The 24,023-nt window shown below is 41.7% G+C and overlaps 3 protein-coding genes across 5 annotated transcripts; 2 read left to right on the top strand and 1 right to left on the bottom strand.

Moving 5' to 3' along the window:
* Positions 1-6,495, top strand: dnajc18 (DnaJ (Hsp40) homolog, subfamily C, member 18). The gene is made up of 8 exons (XM_086225776.1): positions 1-470; positions 1,154-1,322; positions 1,516-1,661; positions 2,411-2,617; positions 2,809-2,921; positions 3,224-3,333; positions 3,409-3,581; positions 4,124-6,495. Exons 1-8 carry the CDS (start codon positions 344-346, stop codon positions 4,246-4,248), a joined length of 1,170 nt encoding a protein of 389 aa, XP_086081902.1. The 5' UTR covers positions 1-343; the 3' UTR covers positions 4,249-6,495.
* Positions 6,496-18,541, bottom strand: brd8a (bromodomain containing 8a). Of its 3 annotated transcripts, none has more exons than XM_086225774.1 (20): positions 18,408-18,541; positions 17,357-17,453; positions 16,918-16,987; positions 16,758-16,807; positions 16,494-16,616; positions 16,317-16,397; positions 16,156-16,220; positions 15,379-15,533; positions 14,748-14,939; positions 14,102-14,180; positions 13,581-13,730; positions 12,848-13,008; positions 11,734-12,214; positions 11,569-11,612; positions 11,177-11,439; positions 10,823-10,915; positions 10,324-10,392; positions 9,918-10,200; positions 8,543-8,587; positions 6,496-7,257 (listed from the first exon to the last, which is right to left on the bottom strand). In XM_086225774.1, exons 1-20 carry the CDS (start codon positions 18,448-18,450, stop codon positions 7,198-7,200), a joined length of 2,604 nt encoding a protein of 867 aa, XP_086081900.1. In that variant the 5' UTR covers positions 18,451-18,541; the 3' UTR covers positions 6,496-7,197. The 3 variants fall into 3 exon arrangements, with proteins under 3 accessions (XP_086081900.1, XP_086081899.1, XP_086081901.1); XM_086225773.1 differs by lacking the exon at positions 18,408-18,541 and adding an exon at positions 17,834-18,335; XM_086225775.1 differs by lacking the exons at positions 16,758-16,807; positions 16,918-16,987; positions 17,357-17,453; positions 18,408-18,541 and having other exon boundaries at positions 15,379-15,529.
* A 2,733-nt stretch (positions 18,542-21,274) lies between these two features.
* Positions 21,275-22,854, top strand: gng8 (guanine nucleotide binding protein (G protein), gamma 8). Its single transcript, XM_086226070.1, has 3 exons — positions 21,275-21,386; positions 21,726-21,838; positions 22,726-22,854. The coding sequence occupies exons 2-3, from the start codon at positions 21,755-21,757 to the stop codon at positions 22,852-22,854; spliced, it is 213 nt and encodes a 70-aa protein (XP_086082196.1). The 5' UTR covers positions 21,275-21,386; positions 21,726-21,754.
* Positions 22,855-24,023: the final 1,169 nt, after the last annotated feature.

Genomic DNA, 24,023 nt, shown 5'->3' with positions numbered 1-24,023 from the left:
ACGCCTTCATCTCGTGTCACTCACGGCTCCGGGGGTTCTCCTGTCTAATTAAACCAACAGGGTTACAGTTAATATTATTCTAACCCGGACAACAACATTTTTAGGCGTAGGCGCTTAAAAATGTCCCGTGTGGAGCCTGACAACTGCCGCTAGTGGGACGGTGCGCTAACCGGAGAGACTGCGGGCTCTCACCTAGCTAACGTGCCACAGCTGTCAGTCACCGAAGCTAACTGGCTAACTAGTTGTAGCAGGTCGTCTTGCCATATGATATTGACGCTGGTTGCACAGGGGCAGACGTCTTTTGACAGCTATTGGATCAGCAATATAACTTCTTAGCGTCAAAATGGACAAAGACGAAGCGGACCGGCTGATAGAGAAAGCCAAGCTGTGTTTACGGTCCGGACGGAAAGATCGGGCGCTGCAGCTGCTTTATGAAGCCCAGAATATTTACCCGAGCACCCGGGCCAGAGGTAAAATTAGCTGACGCACATTATGCAATGGCAGCCTGGCGAGTTCGTGTTGGTCAACCGGGGTGGCTCATTTATCTCAGTTATTGAAGATATGTTAGCAGATACGTTTACATGGCCGCTAATGTTAGCTAGATTCGCTATCAGCGAGCTATTAAGCTTTAATTTTGTTGAGGCTGCATGCAGTTGAGGGCTCCCCCCACCCCCCTCCTTCCACTTCACCACACATTATGAGCAGTTTTGTCCATGCTGCTGCAGTAATGACTGCATAATTCGTCTGTCATGGAGTATTGACGTGCAAATGTTATATCTATCGCAATGAGAGGCCTAAAGAACAAGTGAACATCATTTTGATTTGCTGTATACAGGCTATGATTTATAGATCTGTACAGGTGGGTGACAACTGATAGGAGAAATACTGAAGCAGGGATTTATAACTTGGTGCAAATACTCCCATGCAGACCGCATGTTTTAAGATGGAACGTTTTATGAATCATTCGTCAGATTGCTAACCAGATGAGCACAGTGGGAGATTTTGGAGACTATGCTTTCAACCTGAATGATTTTCAGAGACTTGCAGGATCATTTCTACCCATCCATGAATTAAGGACACACCAAGAATGTGTGCAAGTTTTCTTCATCTTCTGCATGCTCAGTTGACTAGCTCACTCGCGGTGTGCTTGTAGTGCTGATAGATGCCATCGTGAGGAATGGAGGCAACGCCGCTCCAGAGGCAAACCACGTTCCCCCGCCAACGGGCTGGAGAGACGAGGACATTAAGAACAACGAAACGAGTCACTTGTGTGGTGATGAAAAGAAGAGCTACACAGAAGAGCAGCGCCAGGGGGTCCACAGGTACACAGTGACTCTTTAATTTTTATTTGTTGTCACTCAGTTACACAGTGACAAGTATGAGCTCAGCTTGGTTGTGTCCCAGTCCGGCGGTGGTCACCAACTTTTCTGAGATTAAAAAAACAACAACATAAAGGCTGAGCTGTGTTGATAGTTTACCTTCTATCTCACCATCCATTATTCTTTGTTGCTGCAGGATAAAGAACTGCAAAGACTTCTATGAGATCCTGGGTGTTTCTAAAACTGCCAGCGAGGAAGATTTGAAGAAGGCATACAGGAAGTTGGCTCTGAAGTTCCATCCTGACAAGAACTTTGCTCCAGGAGCCACTGATGCGTTCAAAGGTACAAATATTTGGTAGGATAGAAAAGAAATTCTTCATTTTTAGTTTTGTTCCCTCAAGACACAATGGTATTGAAAAAGTATTTAAAAAAAAAAAACTTCTATATCTACAAAAAGAACTCTCACATGATTATAATACTCAAATCAAATCCCACAAAGGTAATTCTCTTGATTACTGTCTCAACAAAATCATGTTATAATCAGTTCAAGCACTGGTTGTCAAGGCAACAGCCCACAGAGATCTGCATCATCCAGTTTCTCCACTTTTAATTCAGTTCTTGGTTGGGCTGTTCATATTGATTCATGGTGATCAATTTAATGTCCCTTTTGCTGTACTTACTCATTTTACAGGTTAGGTGAAAAGAAAACTGTCTTTTTAACCTGTTTACAAAACACCTGGTCATATTGAGTTTAACAAGTTAAACCATAAAAGCTTACAACAAATCGATTTTCTGGTATTTTTGTATTTAAATCTTCTCATAAATCAAAATATGAGGCTTAGCTTGATGCCGGCAATTTCAACAAACATCATGACGCCCATCGATCAGTCTTTAACTTGAGCCGAGCTTAATTAGTTCCCTAGTTAGCGAGAGGATGCTACGCTGGTTTCTCTTCAGGTGGTCACCTGTTTTAACCCTGTATTTAAGACCACCTTAAGCTCGCCATGCTCAAGCCTGTTTTCTCACCTGTTCCCCCCAGACTTTAATGGAAGGCTTCTAGCACCACTAATGTTTCTGTCCTCTCCCAACAGCAATAGGAAACGCTTACGCAGTGCTGAGCAACCCAGAGAAGAGGCAGCAGTACGATCAATACGGAGATCAGTCCGCAGCTGCAAACACACCCCATCACACCGCCCATAGTCGCCACGGACACTACCGAAGCTTCCACAGAGACTTTGAGGCTGACATTTCCCCTGAGGAGCTCTTCAACATTTTCTTCGGAGGCAGGTTTCCCACAGGTAGGTGGACATGTGAGGAATGTAGAGGTCAGTCAGTTGTTATTGCTATTATTTATAAGTATGACAGTTTGGGGTTTTTTTTTGGGGGGGGGGGGTTGTAAAGGTTTGCAGTCTTCTTCTTTTTTTCAACAGTAAGTGTGTGTTATTGTTGAAGTGTTGAGGCCACAAAATTGTGTCTTGTCTCTTTCCAGGAAACATTCACGTGTACACCAACCAGGGAGCCTCCTACTCTCAGTTCTATCAGCCTCGTCGCCGACGTGCTTATGAGAGACGCGAGGAGGTGGTGGAGGACAACCAGAGTCAAGTCAGTGACTCACGAACCATAAAATCACATCTCTGTTCAACAACCACACATCGATGTGTGATATTATTCATTTACAGACTTCGCAGAAGCAGAGAAACTCAAGTTTTTGTTTTACATGACTGCGGCCCTCTCGTCTCTGAATGATTGATTTAATGTCACTCATTGATTTTATGCGGTTATTGGAGGATGGCGATGGCGAGGATCAAAGTAGAACTGTGCTGGCATGCAGACGCAGTGTATCAGTACAGCCTACGTACTGTATTATGTTCCGTCTAATCTGTGCTGATGTTATCTTCCCACAGAACACCTTCACAGCTCTCCTGCAGCTGCTTCCTGTGCTGGTGCTAATCCTCATATCAGTGTTTACCCAGATGATGGCCACCAACCCACCCTACAGTCTCTTCTATAAACCGTGAGTTAACTAACAACAACACTACATTCCTAACAGTTGTAACCCAAACTAAAGTATGATGTGGTTGGTGTTCAGGGCCATGGGGCTGGTGGTGTCAAGGGAAACGCAGCACATGGGTGTACCGTACTATGTGGATAAAAGTTTTGAGAAGGAGTACCGCGGAGCTGCACTGGAGGAGCTCGAGAAAACAATAGAGAGCGACTATATCGAACACTTGCAGAGCAGCTGCTGGAAGGAGAAACAGCAAAGTAAGCCAGTGGCACACAACCTTTATTTATAGTAATACTTCACCCAAAGGTGTATTTGGTCTTTCAAGTAATTGTAAATGGGAAGATGTTAATTTCTCATGCTGTGTGACTCCTGCATGTAGGAAGAACCAGCCACATATACTTAGCCTGAAGCTAAATGCTTCTGATGGCTATCAAGAGCAACAAATGTTGTTACAAACCGTGAAGCGCATCGTCCGGTCTAATCAGTCTTCTTTATCCAGAAGTGGATTGTACCAGACAATGCACCTGAGGGTTTGTATACAGAACTGTTGGCTGTTGTTAGCTGGAAGTCACCATCAGCTTCAGGCCAAATATACATGGATGGCTCTTCCTGCATTCTGGAGTCACAAAGAAGTGAAGAAGCAGTGAGAAAATGTCTTCGTTGGCTCAAGCCACCTACTTTTGAGTATCACTTAGGTGATGTTTCACTCTACATGGCAACTTTTGTGTCCTGTAAACAAACTGTCAGAATTGTAATTGAGGTTATAAAGCATCGCTCCCTATCTGTCTGATCTTTGCAGAATCAGACTTGGCGAATCTTGGTCAGCTTTACCGTGATGAGCGGTTAAAGCAGAAGGCGGAGTCGATGAGGCTGGACAACTGTGACAAGCTCCATAGATTGGTTGGGCGTCAGCGGGGCAAATGAGGACAGCTTGAGAGGACACGTGTCTTTACACTCGTCTTGAACTACACAATAATACATGTAATTGAAGTGTGTTATTTATCCAATCTGGCCACTTAGTAAAGAAACCTCTTCAGGTACTGCACAGTTGGAGATGATGCCACTGGAAACAATGTGCCTTCTCTCCTCTTGGATGATAATAGATGAGAATAGAGTTGCAGGTTAGCTGCCGAGCCTGGCCGCGCTGGTTAGCACGTTGAGTGCACAGCCACTCCGGCAGTGTTGTACGATGTCGAAACCACTTTAAACTTTCTTATAGAAATGAAAAGACATACGGGGTCTCTGTATGAAGGCTGGCTCTGTATGATGTTCTCACACACGTATAGGTTTTTTTTTTAGTTGTATTTATTTCCTCAAATGTTTTGTGTTTTTCGCTGAAATTTTAGTTGCACTGTATTTATTTAGCAGTTAATAGGGTGAATATTACTTGAGCATCCTTTTTTGTGGGAACTCTTCAGGTGCTGTGACTACTTGAGTCTCTGGACACATCTGAGAGCTTCGGTACTGTGAAATGAAGGAGGACCTTTAATTTATGATTAAGGTAGAGACCCATTAGCAAGGGTGACTGTCCGTACCGTTAGCAGGCAAGTCGACCTGCAGCACTGTAGCAGAAGGAGCCCTAGAACAGAAGTGTTGTGCATTCACTGGAGAGAGAAAAAACAAGTCCCTCTTGCTCTGAACAAATGAGGGAAGTTTTCATCATGAAAAAACTACTGATACATTTTGATGAGATAAGATACACGAATAGTTAACTTCTATAATGTCTTAAAATGAAGTGTCGTTCATTCAGGAAAACAGCATTTTTTTTTTCCCCTTAAAGAATTTATCTCAGAAATTTAAAACAAAAAACAAAGCCAGGATAATTTTTTTTTCATGAAAATATCACATTTCAGAAGAAAAATGGAATTTAATCATTCTCAAGTGAATGCAAAAACTTTGGTACCACTTAGTGAAAATTTTTTGTTTAACTCATCTGCTTATTTTATGTGGTTTTACTTGCCAGAGAGATGGAGAGTCCTCCCCGAGCGTAGAGTCTCTGTTCCCCGCCGCCCTACTGCGTGCTTCTCACGTCCATTGCCATTCAGTGTTTTTACCTGCCGGAAGTGATTTTGTCAAAAGCAGTTCAACCAAATGAGACCTTTTTGTGTTATTCAGTTAATCAGTGAGTTGGGCTAAAAAGGAATGCAAGTTATTCTCTCCCTGAACCATGCACAACCTTAATTTCTGTCAGAAAAAAAATTGAGTACATTTTAGCCCACTTTTTCTAGGCGTTTTTTTTTTTTTCTTTTTTGTAAATCCTGCACCTTTTCATTGACATTTGTAGAGAAGACAAATCAGAACTTGAACTGATCATTTTGAACGATTGAGTATCTGTGGACGAGAGCTAGAAACTACCGTCAGGAAGCAGACGTGACTCTTACTGGTTTGACAACGACACCGATCACTCTTTACTTCTATCTCATTATCATAACACATCACTGCGACACGACAGATGTGGATTCCTGTTGTGCACCGTGACTGACCGCCAGGCTGCCTTAGCTGTTGTCAAACTTGTGACGTGTCCAGGTTCATCTCAAGTATTTGTAATTTATTATTTAACCCCGTGTTCCATGTCGTTACTGTTGCATGCACATGACAGGAGTGTCTTATTATTAGTGACATTAGGTTTTGTTTTGGGGTTGTTGTTTTTTTGGCATATCAATCAATATCGACACACTAAATGTTACTTAATTCAATATTCAGGTCCACACACTAACAAATATTGATCAATTGTGATGAACATGAATCCAGGTTTTAGTATCAGAAGCTGTGGAGCAACGTGACATTGCAGAATTCACTTTTAAGCCAGAAATACCAGAAAATTAAAGATGTAACTAGAATTATCTTTTGGTCTGTCTGATTAATGTGTGATTTCATGTTGAGTCTGAATAGATCTACATGTTGACACTCACCATCCACTACCATTCTTTGTGCGAAGCTAACTAGCGGTTAGCGGGGTCTCAGTTCCTTGATGAGCACCAGAGGAGAGAAGGGTGTTGATCTTCTTGTCTCACACAGGGACGGATGGAAGATGTGTTTATTTCCCAAAAGGTGTGATTGGACAGTTCTTTAAAGGGGAGGAGAGGGTGGACTTCAGCATCAGAAAGCGTGCTGTTGTGGTGTGTTTTTATGTTGATATTGTGGAAAAATAAATGGAATTCCAACAATAGGTTGAGGGCTCTTTATAAAGTTTTATTTTTCTAACACTCAAAGTCCACAAAACAGATTATTAACTTAACAGTCAGAATACACACGAAAGTACTGTTTCACAGAAAGTGGAAGTAGCCTAGATAAAATCAGTCTATCACAAACAATACAGTTATATTTAGAAATTATTTGAGAGTTGTTAAAATTAGAAAAATAAAAAAAAATATGAGCAATTAAAAGATTTCTGTTTGATATTCCGCTTTTTTTGGGCTCAAACTATCAAAAGTTCGTTCTTCATCAGACTCTTTGGCCTCTGGTTTCACACACCATCACATTATGTCGTTTTCCAAACCAACTGCACTCATCTCCACTCATCCCCCTGTAGCATTAATTTCAGGTCATATTTTTTTTAGCTTTGGAGTGACTCATCATTTCTACAACCTGATGTTAGTGCAGGCTAAGAGTGATCTGCAGCGATGAAAGCTTTGACCCAGTCTTTCTGAATGCCCTTTTGTAATCTGGGATTACATGTAATCCAACTCTGTATGGCTGTCTCGGAAGATCAGAGCTTCTCCACATTTCATAAAGAGTGCAAGTCAAGGATTACACTGCACATTAGGCAGAGAGGGAATCTGTGCTACTCACAGAATAAGTTCAGTCTTGAAGTATTACACTTCTCACTTCACCTCAAGGACACTGACTTGGTAAAATCTTCACACTGTATATTCACTTTTTCATCTTGAGGTCAGCTTCTATGGCACAACGGCGCCCTCTGGTGCCTCCATCCTACAGAAAGGGAGAGAGTGCAACATGCGTTAGTCTGACTGAGGGTATGGCTGCACTTGAAGTAGCATGCTACAGCACTGCATCCTACATACTCAATCAGTGTGTACTGTGTGTTGCAGACTAAATGACCAGCAGGCTGGTCTCACTGAAGACTGACTGTCTTATCTATACTCCTAAAATTATCTGAACTCCATAGCTGACATCGGCTGAGTATGTGTCCTGAACAGGTCAGTCGCAGGGTCAATATGAAGGCTCGATCCCAAACCGGACCCTATCCACTCCCCTCCTTTTGAAAAAGGTGTGTTCATCATCCCAAATCAAGAATCAGGGAGCAGGAGTGGATGATAAAACCTGTCAGGAGCAAGCGTGCAACAAACGCCACAAGCCCTCGCGCAACATTCAATCTAGAATGGAGGAAACATCATACAAATTTAAGTCCTGTGCTGCAACTTTGTTGAATATTAGTTCTGATTGTGGATGTGATCATAACTGTAAAGATAAATAAAACTTCAGTCACAGAATTTGTGGTTATAGTAAAAACAAAAAAATTGTTAGTTACGTGGGTCCTTATTTTACAGCGGACGCTGTGTTCATTGTTTTGTGGATGTTCTGCAGTTACAGTAAGAGTTGAAAGCACTAAAAGGCCTCATCAGGCTCAGGAGCAACAGTTACAAAAATAAGTGATGCACCCAAGCTTGATGTGAGCATGGTAACGGCAGCTTCCTGTTTCCACTAAAAAGTGCAAGGGTAACCTAAAGCCTCTGGAAGAGCGCCCTCCGGTGGTTGCCGGTGTGACTTGTGGAGATGGGGCCGTTCAGGATTGAGCAACACAAAACCTCAGCACCACCATCTCTGAAATCGCTGGAACTACTTTCTGCAATGATTTGGATAAACTGACCTCATTCTGGGTCAACAGTTACTTTGTAACCTGAAAAAAAAAATCTGAAAATCCTAGTAAGGTGACACATGGCCAGACCCAAAGTCTAAGCCCAACACATTGTGGGGCAGTGACTTGAGTATCTAGCATACATTGGCGTATATCCACATAAAAACAACCTAAATACTATGCAGCAGTATTTAGATCAGAAGATGGCAGCCTGCGATGTAACTCTTGACAACATGCGTGCCTAACACAATATTTACCTGGCCAGAGGGCAGTGATTATACTTCGATAACAGCTCTGGTTTCCAGGACTGTTTTTCTTACATATGTAGTAACATTCATTTTAATTCAATATGTGATTTAAGAAAAAAAAGAAATATTATAAAGGCTGTGTGGTACTTACAAAAAGAGAGAGAAGAAAGGCAGGAGAGGACATGGAGACGGAGTCCTGTGAGAGGAGAATTATCAGAGGTTTGGCTCACAAGGGCAGTGAAAGTCTTGACATGGTGAAAAATATTACCACAAATGGTATATTTTTACCCATGATGTTCTATAATGCCAAGAAGACATTTTAAATATTTACTCTTGACTCCCCAGCAGCACTTCAGAGCCACTACAATGTAAAAACATTGGGTCATTTCTTTAGTGGGGTTTTCTCTGATTTATTTATCCAGGAGTAATGGTGGTGGTGGTTCAGCCCGCGGCCCACAGGGGGCCGGAATGACTTTCTAAAAGATGTAAAGTGGGTTCGGGAAGGCGGGTAAAAAAAACAAAACAAAAAGACGAAAGCAACATGTGTACATGTGAGAAAACGAGAGGGAGAGAGACAGAGTGTATGTCTTAAATGCGGAGTTGCTAGTTTTTGCGATTTCGCCAATGAAAAAACATTGTTTGGAATATTTTGTCTGTTTATTTAGCCTCTTGCCGCACCTGTGGGAGGAGACACAGAGATCCACTGACAGCTTCACGGCAGCAGGATCAGCACCACGGAGAGCGCTCAGTCTCAACCACTGTTCCTAGTTACACCTACAAAGACTAATGCAGTATTATTCATATATGGAACCCACAGAACTGTGAGCCAGGGGTGAGACGTCGGGACATTTTCAGGCATGTCTGTCAAAACTAGTCCCCAACAACAGTGATACTTTTCATCAATAAAGCATAAATAAATACATATAAATAAAAGTAGGCGACTGGCTGGTTGGTTTGGGCCGTCAGCAGATTGCTTCTGGTGACGGGTCACGTGGTGTGAGTCTTCCAGAAGTCTGGTCTGTCCATCACTACCCCAAAGGGTTTTATTTGAAGTTCAGTGTTGGAGCTCAAAGAGCACCAACATGTAGAGCTTTGCCAAGCAGCAACATGATTAACAATAGCACCAAATATTTAGCATACGATGTATCTCCCACCTCCGACCTGCTTCTCTGCCACCTCAGTTGTATAATGATAGTTTGGAAATGCATGACGTTAAATATCAATGTAAACACTTGCACTGTGTTTAACCATTCAGGTGCTTGATACACACTCTGGACAGAATATCAGACTCAGGCATTACCTGACAACTAAAGTTGGAGTGTGCTGCAAAAAAATTATTTGATTTAACTCATTTCTGAAATTTCAAAGGAGCATACAAAAACTAGACAAAGAATGGTGGGTAGGGAAGAATGAGATTTTATAGGATTCTTGTACTAAAAGATTTGATTTTAGCAGACCATTAAATCTAAGTTAGCCTGTCTTCTTCACAACTCTTTTCTGCTTCTGTCAAAATTCTAGTGTAGCACCTTGTCAGTGGAGTCCTGTCTGCGCGTGCTCTCGCGGCCCCGCAGGCTCTTGGCGCTGATGCCAGACTCGGATGTCTCCATGATGAGCTGGGTAGCGAGAAACTGTTGGATCTGTTCCAGGACGTCCCGCTGCATTTCCAGAGCCATGTGATACACGTCGTGATCTAGGCTGTTGTACATGACCGCATTCTGGAACATCAGCATGATGTCCCTCTGGAATTCAGCGGTGGTCCTTATCAAGCCAGTCTCAATGTTCTTCTTGATAGTGGCCAGGTCCATGGGTCTGTAGTAGGAGAACGAGACCTCTGAGAGAGATGACTGGAGGAGCGTTCTTGATCGCTCTTTTATTGTTTTTCTATTGAAAAAACTGCTTTTGTAATACCAACAGCAAACATCCAGTTCTCACCTGTGCACAATACTGTGATATCCAGGTGCAATGTCATCTGTCACTGGCTGCAGGAAGACATTGGCATACCTACAACAGGTTTGCGTAAAAAAACGTGTGTGTTAGACAGAATACAAATGCATTTACCCCTTTTAGTTCCATACTGAGGCACGGTTCCACCAGCATTCAAAAAGCGAAATTCAAACGTTCAAATTCAACTTTGCAAGAAAGTTTTTAGGCTCACTTGGTGTTTTTTTTTTTCCTTTTCAAAATAGTGTTGAAGTGTCTGAGAGGAGAAGGAAACTTTTTTCCTAAAAACTTACAACACAATGAGAAGCGCTCAACATTCACCAGTGGTGTGGAGAGAAAATCTAAAGGTCCTTGTTGCATTTTCTTCTTCGACAGTGATAAAATGGCATCTAACTAGAGTGTAGGTGCCACCTATTGCTTATCCCCGTAGAATTTGCTATTTCTTTAAAAATTCAGTTCAATTTAGATGGAAACCAAATGATGTTTTGACCTGTGATTGGCTGCCGCACGCCACACCAGCATGATGGCTTTCTTCCAGATCTTGTGAGCCTGTAGCGCTTCCAGGTCCTCACTGCACACAGAGCTACAGTACATGTGACAACAAGAGAGGAAAGTAAGGAGGGAGATGAGATACAGGTCAAAAGGACAATACCATCAAACAGAGCCTGAGCTGCTGCACGACTGTGACATTCATGTTGCTAGACGACAGAAATGAAAAGAAAAATCTGCTTACACAAGATCATTCGCACCTTCTGTGGACCTACTTCACCACCACCTCACAATTGACAGTTTTTTTTTCCCTTTGCTGTGCATGTGTGTGTGTGAGTGTGAGTGTTTCGCTCACAACTGTGATGACGCAGGGCTGCTAGGGATGGAGTCTGCAGTGGTGTGGAGCTGCAGAGATGAGGAAGCAGTGTGGAGGCTGTATCCATCCTCACTCTCGCTTGCTGCAGGTTCTAGCTCTCCATCTTGCTCTGACAAGAATCCCTCCACCCCATCCCCATCTTCTTCTCCACACACTTCTGGCCCGTTGGTCTCATTGTCCACTTTAGTCCCTGAGGGATTGTCTCCTCTCGCAACACTTATTCCATCCTCCTCCCTCGTCTCCTGCAAACACGGAAAGTGATGCACACAGATTTAAATATAGCTTCCGATGCACCTAAACTGTGGAGCTACAAACACTGCATTTCAGTACTGCAAGCATCATATTCGCTCTGTCCTCGGTGGGTGCTATACCTTGGGATGCCTTTCTGTCAGAGGGCTATCTTCTAATACTGAGTCTGCCAAGATAGTAAAGATGAATAATAAGAAGGAAATAGTTATGCAAAATGCATAGTTGCATGCAAACTGCACGTTGTGAAGCAAGTAAATACTTGTAGTTATGCATATGGGTGTGCATACCTCCATGGGATTTATCAGGTCTTTGCTGTGCCAACTTCTCACTCTCACATTTTATGGCAACGTCCAATGAAATTTGGCTTTTATGGCGCACCACTTCTCCAGTCTCTCTCATTGCCTCAGGCTGAGGATGTGCTCCAGTATGGCAGTGATCCAAACTCCTTGAATTGCATGAGGATGAGGAAGTGGGAGGAAGACCCCTTAGTCCCACGGGGAGTGCTGCAAGACAGTTATCTTGACTTCTGCACAGTGAAGAGAGTGGAGCTGAAGTCCCGCCCTGAACGTCTAACACTTCTGTCTTCCCTGTCAGGCTACTGTGAAGAGATGAGGACTGTGGGACCCCTGTGGGCACTGCAGGATGGGGCTCATGGGGGTGGAAAGGCCCAGCCTCCCAGGCACCAGACAGAGGGTGGCCATTCTCTTCACACAGGGACAGAGCAGCCTCAACTGCAGCTGCATCCAAAGCTTCTGCAGTCTCATCTGCCTGTAGAGGAAGAGATCTGACTCTAAAATCTTAAATAATTTAGTTTATTTCTAACTGTTTGCCATGTCTAGTGATATTGTCACTGCAGTGACATTGATGAGTAAACAGCAACATGCTCATTTGCATGAACAAAACAAAACATACACAGATTGCCTTGTAAATCCTTCAAGCAGCTACTATGAATTGAGTTTGTGTTTATGGCCCCTCTGGACAAACACTGCTGCTGTTGACTAGAATAAAGGCCGCATTTCTCACCAGCATCAGTTGCTGGCTTGTGTGCTCCACCTGGCTGGCTACCATGCATTTTACAAAAAAAAAAACACATTAATTTTGGAAGTGAGTGATGCAATGTATGAAGTTTGAAGGATGTATGGAAATGAGTAATGTATCGTATTTGTGAATTGGTAAGATAACCAGTGTGACAATGGTGACAGTAAGTGTTTGGAGATCAGAACTCTTCTTTTTAGACTCACAACTCAAAGTCTTGTTTGCCTACTAGGTCATCTAGAGGGATCAGTGCTTTCCAGACATGGCGACATAATCAAAACGTACTAGTAGCTGCTTTAAGGTGACAATAAGAATACTTCACTTTACCCACAAATGACATCAGCGTTGTAAACATATATTTGGCACCTTGTCCTCAATGATGGCGATGATGTCGCCCACTGTCTTCAGGTCCAGTTCATCTCCCATGTAGGAAATATTCACATCTTCTTCACTGAGCTCCGATACTTTAACCCCTGCAGAGGGAGGCTGGCTTCCAAGGGGCGTTGATGGCACCATCACATCCACCTCTGCACAATGACACCACAAATCTTTCAGGATTTGCATAACCGCGCACACAAAAGAGTCACATCGGAGCTCAACTTTCAAAAAGATTACTTAAGATTATATAAGATTAATTGTTGTATCTGCGCTTCTGATCTTTACATTGGAGAAATATTGTTAAAATTGTTATTCAAGATATGATATTGAACAAGCTGTTGTAGCAGAAACCATTTATGAAAAAAATGATTTCATAGTTTTATTACACAGCATACTTTTTTCAAGCTACTGTATGTCATGAGCTTATTAAAGGGAATTAAGAATTGCCTTTAGATTGTTGAAACTTAACCTAGATCATAACATTTTCAGGACAAACTTATGTAGATCTATTCCAAATTGAGTAGTAAAACATGTTTTTGCTATGATGTTCAAAATTTTATAAAATAAATGATATTTTTACAAGCTTCAGAAAAACAGCCATCCAATGGAGCGCCTTGAACTGAAGTCCACAGATGCAAAGCGAGCAGTATTAAGAATGTGTGGAGGTTTTAGCCTGTGGACTGAGTGCTGAGTGGTTCAGATACCGCTCAAATGGACAGACCTGTACATGCTGAGACAGTAGATTTCACAGGAACAGGAGTGGCAGCTGAGAGAGGAGCATTGGAGGTAGAATCAGTACCGACCATGAAACCCAGCTGGGCAGAGAACTGGGAGGGACCAGCCTCCAGGAGACGAGATAACATTGGGGCACCTGCAATGCACAGAGCCAAACACACAAGATCACACATAATGCAGTAAAAGGAAAGCAACAGAAAGTAAACGTATGAACAAACACATTCCGCTGTCGTAGCACTCTGACACAGAAAGCATACATGCGTCTAGTGTTCAAGGAAATATGTCTGCGCACATAAAAATAGCAAGCTGAGTAATATTCAGTCTCCTACAGCTGATACAAAAGTTCCAGTCAAGATTCTAACAGGGTGGAAAAAAGGAATCCTGAAAGCTGCAAATCAGTGTCAAGAATTACAACAGTATCGCAAGACATAAAACAACAAACTCAAATGGGGGAAGTGTCATATATGTGTATTGTCAGTCAGGAATATAAACAGACAATATCTATACCTGTTGCCTGAGAGAGAGGTGGACAGGGCGGAGCCAGCTGCAAGTCATGTGTACCAGTGGGCGCTTCACCATCCCCAATCTGGGATATAAACGTATACATGCACATTTTACATGTGTTTTGTCTGTTTCCTAGTTCATCGAAGCACATAAAAGGCTGTAATAATATCAAGCAGAAAAGATCAAACTTATTCTCTGTTATATTTGGGTCTGACAAGAGTAGAATCTGCATATCTAAGTCCCGCAAAAGATTCAGTCAGAAGCGAGACCACGGGTGACATCTCCTTTCCTGAAGTGAGTAATCGATCATGCAATGCAGAACCCACTGATGGGAGCGAACGAAAGGATTGGCGTTTAGATGGGAGCGACAATAACCTGGAGGTAAAAGCTAGCTATTTGCAAACAGACACCTCAAGGAATTGAAAAAAAAATTTTTTTTAGAGGCAAACATGAAACTTCTTGAGCTATGAAGCGACATCACTTTTTCAATAAATTAATACATCAACCGTCAAAGTATTTTATATTGTTTGTTTAAAGGCAAATCAGCCAATGAATTACAGCAAGGGGTCCTGTGATGTCCTGAAAAGTCACCAAGGTACACCAAAAAGAGATAAGACGAATATTCAGATCCAACACATTTTCGACGTACCAGTCTGGAAGTGGTGGCCAAGATACTGCCTTTCTTCAGCAACTCCGACAGGAGTGGAGATGGTGGCGGTGTGCCTTTCTGGGCCAGGAGTTTCTTTTGGGTGGGGTCATCCAGAAGTGACACATGGCTGATGTCATCATTACCAGATCCAGCAGACTCAGCAAAAAGCATTAGCCTGGCAGATCCTGATGCCTGATGAGAGACAGAGAGACACAGAGGGAGAGAGACAGACAGACAGACAGAGAGACAGAGAGAGAAAAAATGTATTCTCTCAAGCCACACAAACCTTGGAATGCTTTAATCAACCTGTGAACGTCTCTCTCCAGAGTCTAATGTGATATTGTCTCCCATTAGTAGGAAATAATCAGGAATGTTTAGTGAGGATAATTAATTATGTCATACTTTTTGTATTTACACAAACTGCCAAAGCAATGACTGGACTATGAGGCGTTTTATTTGCTTCCGTTTTTCCAGTAACAAGATAAAGACACAGGATTCAATGCCCAGATCGATGAAGACATCTCAGCAGCAACGTCAACATGATCCTAAACGGATTTCAACTACTAAAATTACAATTTTTTCGAAATAGTCTGTGAGAGAAAGTCTGATTATTTCCAAAAGCAGTACAGACCTTTAACTCCTTTGAACCTTGAGATGAAAAATCTAGCGTCAAACACTCTTGTTGGTCAACTGATGAGAAATCCTGGCTCGGGGAGCTGCAGCCTGAGGGCGAATGCATGGTGACACCAGGAACTCGCTTTGGTGTGTTCTTTGCTACCTGTCTGGCTGGAGGAGGGAGGGACAGCAGAGAGATTCTTTTTTTTTTTAATAAGTCGCTTAACGCTCAATTTTCTTTTTCTTTGCAAATAGAGATGGTGACATGATGTGCTGCTCACAAATAATCCAACGTGCAAAGATAAAAAATGCTGATAATGTAACGCTTTTCTCACAGTATAAGCCACTGTCACGTAATGAGCTGTTATTACATTATGGGTCGCTACGTAGTTGGGCTCACAATGTAATAAATTGTTACATTATTACATTATGCGCAAAGACGTTATTACGTTATGCGCTCATGATTTTATTACATTATGAACTTTTATTACATTTAAGTTATTACATTATGAGCTGTTATTACATTATGAGTTGCTACATCCCGCCCCTAAAACAACCGATCCTGCACTAGAGCGGAACCTTTTAATTGATGTGGTCCTCCTTCATAACAGGATGAATTAAGGGTCTTCCAACAAATCAGAGACTTCCCAACAGCAGTGCTTCATGTTCTATAGAATGCACGGTAATCCAGTGTGCTGGGCAACACAATGATACAGATCATTTTTCTACGTCTAAATTCTGAAGTCACACTTTCTTTGTCGGTGTGTAGCCAACTTAAAAGTGAAGGAGATACCCTGATAGGCAACATCTGTGGCCTTCCTTTTCATCTCTGCTTCCTCTTCCTCCAGTTTCCTCTTCCTGACGGACACAAATAATAGCATTTCATTCAGTTTATTATATAATTAATGCAGAAAGAAATGTACCATGTAAAAAGGACAGTTTGTTGCAACTTACTGCAGGATTTCCTCCCATAGCTCTTCTAGTTTGGAATCTAGATGGCCCGCTTGAATCAGTTCAGACTCTCTTTTCAGCACCCTGCAAAATCCAAACAGCATCAGATGAAGCACTGATGCAGTTTATGCCTCAACGACTGTGCTTTCACCACAAAGATAAGAGGCCTTGCTTTTATACCTGTGCTTCTCTTGTGTTTCTTTAATCAACTTTTTTAGTTCATCAATCCTCTCGGCAGTGAGCCTGCGCACTATCACATCACCCACGGTCTCCACCACTTCACCCTTCTCGCCACGCTTCCGCCTGCAGATAACGCAAAGTGACATTTAACACTGCTGTGTGGTGAATGGTATCAATGCAGATATCAAACAGTATCAAGATGTAATCTATTTTAGACCACAAATCGACCAAAGCATGTTAGGGGTAGGTCACTTTTGTGCTCACTTTGGGGCTTCTGTAGTTTCCAGTAGGTCAGAGTACTTGGAGGCACAGTGCTGTGAAGAATAATTAGGAGAGAAAGTTTAAGCATACTGTGGCAACAAAAGTGCAAATATCCTATATTTGACTTTTTCATTTTCTGTTAGAAGAAGTTGTTTTGTCTTACCTTTTGAGAAAACCAGTCAGGTGGTCGTCCAGGTTCTGCAAATGGTTTGATGGCTCGACTGACAGACACCCTGTTGAGTTGAAGAGATTTTTAAGGCCGTCTACCATTAAAACACACTGATGACTTCTAATCCAATTGTACTTCTTGTCAAAATTCCTCAATATGTTCTGTTATTCTGAGGAAGATTCTAATACAATTAAGATCATCAAAGGTTACTTGTTATATCCATTTATCCAGGATGCAGTCAGCAACATCATGGACAGAAGGCCAAACCGTTACAAGTTTATGTATAAAGAAAAGAACAGATTGAGAATGTCCTTAAACTGTGAGAATAAACATGGAGGTGTAACAGTGCTGACATCTAAGCTATAGATCAACAACATATAAAACCTCTACATTTACAACAGGGCTGGTGTGAAAATGGAGGCAAAGACAGTACCAGTTCTGGTCTCCACTCTTCATGACAGATGTGGCCAAACACAGCTTCTCCCTCACTGACCATGGCTCCTTTGGTCCAATGACGAGCAGCTTGTGTTCTGCAGATGTTTATTCATTTTTTTTTTTTTTGGAGGAGGGGGGGGTGCATGGTTTTAAAACAAGGCTGATGATGATGATGATGATGATGAAAAAGTGCTTGCATGCTGCAATTCTCAGGCCTAGTATTGTTAATCCTGCCCAGCATTCCAACAGTATACTCTGGGCATACAGCTGTTCTGGATCTGAAATTGGGTCCTTTACTTACAGAGATAAACAGTAACTGCCACTAGTGTAAACAGAGCTGTCAGCTGGGACTGACAGCCCTCATGTCTCCCCTGCATGCCACGCAGAAGTTTACGGCGATAATATCAACAGTGAGACGCATTCCCCGCTAACGGATAGCATGTCATGACAAATCATATGCATCGGCGCTACTCACTTGCAACCCCGTTTGCCATCTTCCTGTCATCCCGACATCCCATACATCCTGGTTGATGGAAACCAAGCGATTATTAACGCCGCCGCGATTCCTCAACGACGCCCGAAATAAAACGACCATCAATAGATTATGGATGTCTCGAGCTTTACCTCTAACGTTAGCTTGCACGCGGCATCACCGTCTTGTGTGTCTTAGCTAGCGGTTATTTTCTAACTTGAAGATTAACTCGCCTGCTCAAATGCCGATATGTTTGCGTCCCCCTGCGAAGTGTCGCAAAAGAGGTTAGCCTGAACACAGCCCGTGGTACCAACTACCGTGAACACTCAGAAAGAAAGTGAAGGAAATGTGGCTAACTGTAGTCACTAACGTCATTTATCTTTTTTAACCTAGCTAGCTACATGCTGCTCGTACACGCCCACCACCACTGTAATGATGGCTTCTATTGAATATTGGTAACTAAGCTAACTAGCTTACTTTGTCTCCAGTGACTTTTACACTCACATACCCACCCCCCTTACCACTTTTAACAACTGTTTTGATTAACATATGTAAAAACACATCTACACAAACAGACCTTTCTTGTCGCAGAGACTAAAATGCAGGGATGATATATGCATTCTCTTGCTGTGGAAAAAAAAACCTTAGCCACTGTCGTTGTATACTGTGTTGTCGATTTTTTTTTTTTTTTTTTAGCTACAACTACAAAAAAAAAAAAAAAATCCAAACAATATAAGAACTCGTTTTGTATTGTTTCTCAATCAGGTTTATATTATCCTCTCTTTAAATCTGTTGGAAAGACATGATTTGATTTATTTAATTCATAAGGGTGTACTGCTGTTTTACCGAAATTCTCCATCCATCTAATGTCTAGGACGAGGCTGTACCGAGTATTTTCAGTTGTTTCTGGCTCCTTGAGAGTGAACGGTTGCTAAATGGTAATAACGCTGCTGCTGTAAAACTACAGTGTCGTGTTAGTATTATGTATACAGAGTCTAAAGAGAAGAAAATTGCGGGCATACACAAAAATACACACTATGAGGCACATCATATGTTTTGTTCTCTCAATTTCATTATTTTGAGGCCACAAGATATAAGTACTTCGCTTTATTTGATTAATTCGAGGCCATGAGATATAATGTGTCCAAAAATATTATATCATTACATTGGGAACGTTTTATCTTGCAGCCACTAACTAATTAAACTGGGGAAATAAGTTATCCTTCATGGTGACAAATTAGCTAAACTGAGGGAGCAACAAATAACTAGATTGAGGGGACAAGTTACATCTCATGGCCACGAATTAGCTAGATTTAGAGGTCAAGTTGTGCCTTGTCATAAAATGACTAGATTGTGGGGACAAGTTATATTTTGTGGGCAAATAAATCTAGATTGAAGGAATGAGATATCTTATTGCCTCAAATTTAAGGGAACTTTTTATATCTTGTAAAATTACATGAAATTCCTAAATCGCGGGACCATGTCCTATCATGGGCTGTAAGTAATCCATCGTCTATGCCACTTATCTGTAAAGAGTAGCGGGGGGGGGGGCTGGAGCCTACTCCCTCTGACAGTGGGTGAGAGGCGAGGTTCACCCATGGACGGGTCGTCAGTCCACCGTAGGACCATCAGGAGCAATGAGGGGCTCAGTATCTTGCTCAAGGACACTTTGACATGGTCAGCAGGGGAAGTGAGGATCGAACCAGTGACCTCTCTGTTGCTAGATGGCCACACGACCTGTGAGCCATGCCGCCCCCGGGGCAGTAAGTTAAGAAAAACAACAACAACAAAAAAAACCTGTCTAGCTGTTCTCCCTCTGGCCGCTCCAGGGCTCCGTATGTCTAATATTGTATCAGTTAATGTAGGCAAATATGAAAAATAGAGGAAATACAGAACAGATGAGGACAATCTGATGTCATCACATCCCATAATAATCCATAGCTTCTCTCATAAACAAAAATAACAGCATGTTGGGTGGCCAGAGGGTTACTTGACAAGCAGATGCAACATTATGAAGACCACATTTTCTGAATATTCTCAATTTGAATTATGCAACAAAGCACGTGGCAGATTATATTTTCTGGCCCTCAGTGTGACACAGGCTTGGCAGGTGGAACGGTCGCTCTTTCTTCTTCTATGGCCCTATATCCTCCATAGGGAGAGACCAATTACGACAGGGAAACAAATGTTAATGAGGAACCTGACATTTAACTCCACAACTCTGCCACTTTGCACCCTGCTGCTGTGTGGAATAACTGTCGGCTCTACAGGAGAGACTGGCAGCTTTATAGAGAGGTTAGCGACTGCATCAGACATTGTGCTGCTGTCTGAGAGCCAAAATAACAATTCAATCTCTCACTTTAAGGGTATTCATATTGCATGTGCTGTTGTGTATTCGCTGCAGGAACTCTTAAAATAGTTGGAGTTAGAGTTTCAACTCATTAGCAGTAAAATGTTATGCATTTAAAATAACTCTGATGTTGATTCACAGTGCTGAACCATTAAAACATCGAAAAAAACCCAAAACCTACAAAATTTTAGAGGAAAAAAAAAATCCAGATTCCAAGATTGATACATTTTTGTTAAATGTCAGAGTGATAGACCCTCATAATTGTCCCCAACTTCCCCAAGGCAAAATGATATAATTACTGTGAAGCGTATTTATATAAAAGCTGAAATGTATGTTGATTAGAAGGAATTTTATGCTGATGTCTGACATTCAATTTGTGACATATAATTAAGTTACCTAAAATTGAATTCTACATAGGCGCTTTAATTATAGTCATGGAAAACAACCTTGCTATATTCTCTTGAGAGCCTCCTTATTACAGTCTCATGTCGTCTCATGTTGTTGTCAGGTGTGAGGAGACAACAGGTGTTTTGTTGTTGTCTCCATATGAAACACACAATTGACCACATAAAAACTGATTAAGGCACATAAAATCTATGTTTTAATATTCCATTCTGGAGGATTAACTCTGTCATTTCATATAAACAAGATGAAGGTTACACCACATGTTGCCTTTAACAGCTGCACTCAGCCCATCCTGGGGGCAGAACCACCCATAATTACATGAAGGAGGGAACCTATGAAGCCTCCCTCCTCATCTTAGCCATTAATGTCACTTCATTTGATACTGTAAGTTGGTGCGGAGGACTCTCTTAAACACACAAGGACTTTCATTCCAGGAGATTTCAATCGGACCCGTGGTGAGTGATGCCGTCGGTAGGCTAGGATGAATGAAGATAAGGTAAATCTTTGTGTTATTTTTACAAAAAAAAAACCAACAATAACAACAACAAAAACCCAGCAACCTCATTTTGCAAAAAAAACTTCAGATGTTATATGTGTGTGTGTGCGCTTGTAGAATATTTCTACAAGCATAAATAATGCTGCAGAATTATTACCTCTGATAAAGTTTTCAAATTTGTTTCACTCTCACAGATACTGACGAAATATATATTAAAAACATTCTTTTTTGGATTCATCTTTTGCATCCCTGTGTGTGTCAGCACAAATTCAAAAAGAGCAGTGGAATGACAGCATTTATAGTTGGTATGTATGCAGTTTATGCCATGCGTATTCTACAAGCGCAACATGTTAATGTTGGGCATATTTACAGTCTCGACGAGAGGATGCCGCCCCCCCCCCCCCCCCCCCCCGGGAAGTATCTCTGCCTCCCCCACCCTCCTCCTCCGAGACCCTCCCTGTGTCACCTGCAGCTGAGACCCAGGGTGAAGAATTAATGAGCAAATTGAAACAGACTTTAACCATGGCGGCACACATAGCTCCAATAATCATTCGCTGGCTGTTTGTATACCTCAGCGACATGTTTTTATCCTTCCACAGTTTTAGTGCTTAGCTAATATGTCAACATTTAATGTTTTGCCGCAGACTGGCTGATTTAAGTGAGGAGGGACAGGATGTCTAACAATATGGCCAAGATCGCAGATGCTCGAAAGACAGTGGAGCAGTTGAAGCTGGAGGTCAACATAGAGAGGATGATGGTGAGTCCTCCTCTGATGTAAATACGGTCAATAAATACATCTTTCTTATCTTATACATAATCAGACTGCATTCTTAACTTAAGCCTTCCTGTGTCATATATTTTTCTTATTTCTCGCGAAATGAGGACAAATTTAGGAAACATTATTTTTACCCAGATGGTAAAAGTAAGCATATTCTTTACATAAGTAGAAGTACAAATACTTCATTAAAAGCAGACTTGAGTTAAAGTAAGATCCAAGTTCTTTACTGAGTTTAAATACATAATTATTCAGGCTAACAGATGTATAAAAGTATAAAATAAAAAGATGATATTTGATGGACATTTCTGATGAAAATGTTGTAGCAGAAGTAACTCAGTATTTGTAGAATAGAATAGAATTAACTAAAAACAACAAAGATGAGGGGGCATTAACTTCCCTTAAATTCGTAAATCAGTCTCATAACTCATAACATCATAATAATGATGATAATCAATATATTTATATTTATATACTGCTTTTTCTTGTGCTGGAACTTGTGTTAACGCAGGATAAATGTTAATGATAAAATAATTTTATAAATGGGACTCATGGGGCCAGGTAGAGCGGGGGGGGGGGGGGGGGGTCGAGGATTAGAGGTCAAAAGCTTGAGTGATTATGATCAACACAAGAAGACACTTCAAGTCTAATTGAACTGGAGGAGAGGGGAGATGTAGATGACCGTTGTGTGTGTGACCTGCATGGGTGGATAGAAACAAAGCCTTAATAACGGAAGGAGTTGAGGGGTCATGAGACAAGTTAACGGTCTAGTAAAGATATCAGAACACTCTTCTCATGTACAGCAGCAGTGAGGAAAGAGTGTCTCTTCTTCTTCATCTTCATCATCATCCTCTTCTTCTTCTGCACAGGTCTCCAAAGCAGCAGCTGATCTGATGGCCTACTGTGAAGCTCACGCCAAAGAGGACCCCCTGATGACGCCGGTTCCCTCCTCAGAGAACCCGTTCAGAGAGAAGAAATTATTCTGTGTGATAATATAACTACCATGTGTGTGTCTCCTCACTGCTACACGTAGATAGACGGTTTAATGCATTTACGGTCGGCTTCAATGACTCACATACCAAGATTTTTGTATTTTAATAACACAATCAAGTTGTTTCCCGTAGCTCTATGGTGACTAAGTCCGATCGTGGAATCAGCATGTGAACATGTTAATTATGGCAATAAAGACTTTCTGCAAATGAGTGCAAAGTTCGTTTGAACAGAGGAACGCTGCTGCGGCTGCTGCCACTCCTTGTGCACACAGTTTCCATCGCAGTGGATCCATGAACTCTTAGTTGTTTATTATTTTTTAATATATATAAGAAATGTTTTTTTATATTGAAGCATTTATGTTTTAGAGTCAGTCATTTTAGAGAAAGTGATGGAGTATCTTTTCAATTAACACTAAACAGCTGTCAAGTTTACCTGTACTACGGGCTGTGGCATATTGGGAACAGTTTGCCCCAACTTTTGTCTGCCAGGCAGACTAGAAGGCAGTGGGCTGAGGTTAGATCTAGGGAGATACAGATTTCTACATTGTTCATGCATTATCTTGGGTTGGTTTATCGTCAAGCTGATTTATTTTCAGTTTTCACATGCTGTTTGGTCAGACTTGGAAAAATGTTTGTTTCTATTAGTTGTCAGTTTCACAAGGGAATCCATAGGAGTTTAGGTTTTTATTTGTTTTTAAAGATTCCCACCAAAATTAGAAGATTTTGTTCGTCATGCTACTGCTGATGTTCTCAAGTTTATGTGTCTTTTAGGCAAATACCACATTCTTCATTTAAGCATGCTTCTAGACTTGCTCTACTCGCCATGGGATAAATTTGATGCTATATGAATAAAACTGAATTTAATTTGATAAGGCTAGCACACCTTTAACAATGACTAATATGAATACAATTAAAATTATTTTGAATTTATGATATCCTTTGAGGCTGCACAGTGGTGCAGTGGTTAGCACTGTGGCCTCACAGCAAGAAGGTTCCTGGTTCGAGTACTGGCTTGGGCACGGGATCTTTCTGTGTGAGTCTCCATGTTCTCCCTGTTCCTGTATGGGTTCTCTCTGGTACTCCAGCTTCCTCCCACAGTCCAAAGACATGCAATTTGGGGACGAGGCTGATTGAATACTCTAAATTGACCGTAGGTGTGAATGTGAGTGTGAATG

This window comes from Aulostomus chinensis, chromosome 15 (genome assembly GCF_037954235.1).
Source record: "Aulostomus chinensis isolate RoL2024-O1b breed Wild chromosome 15, RoL_Achi_v1.0, whole genome shotgun sequence".
Lineage (NCBI taxonomy): Eukaryota > Metazoa > Chordata > Actinopteri > Syngnathiformes > Aulostomidae > Aulostomus > Aulostomus chinensis.
Note: the sequence above shows the minus strand (reverse complement) of the source record. Positions and strands in the feature narration are given on the sequence as shown.

Coding starts and splice junctions, on each gene's coding strand:
- dnajc18 (XM_086225776.1), top strand. CDS start 344: ATGGACAAAGACGAAGCGGACCGGCTGATAGAGAAAGCCAAGCTGTGT. Junction 471..1,153: donor CCCGAGCACCCGGGCCAGAG/GTAAAATTAGCT, acceptor GTGTGCTTGTAG/TGCTGATAGATGCCATCGTG. Junction 2,922..3,223: donor TGGAGGACAACCAGAGTCAA/GTCAGTGACTCA, acceptor ATCTTCCCACAG/AACACCTTCACAGCTCTCCT.
- brd8a (XM_086225774.1), bottom strand. CDS start 18,450: ATGCATATATCATCCCTGCATTTTAGTCTCTGCGACAAGAAAG. Junction 13,731..14,101: donor ACCTCTCTCTCAGGCAACAG/GTATAGATATTG, acceptor TGTGCATTGCAG/GTGCCCCAATGTTATCTCGT. Junction 10,201..10,323: donor TATCACAGTATTGTGCACAG/GTGAGAACTGGA, acceptor CTCCTACTACAG/ACCCATGGACCTGGCCACTA.
- gng8 (XM_086226070.1), top strand. CDS start 21,755: ATGTCTAACAATATGGCCAAGATCGCAGATGCTCGAAAGACAGTGGAG. Junction 21,839..22,725: donor TCAACATAGAGAGGATGATG/GTGAGTCCTCCT, acceptor TCTTCTGCACAG/GTCTCCAAAGCAGCAGCTGA.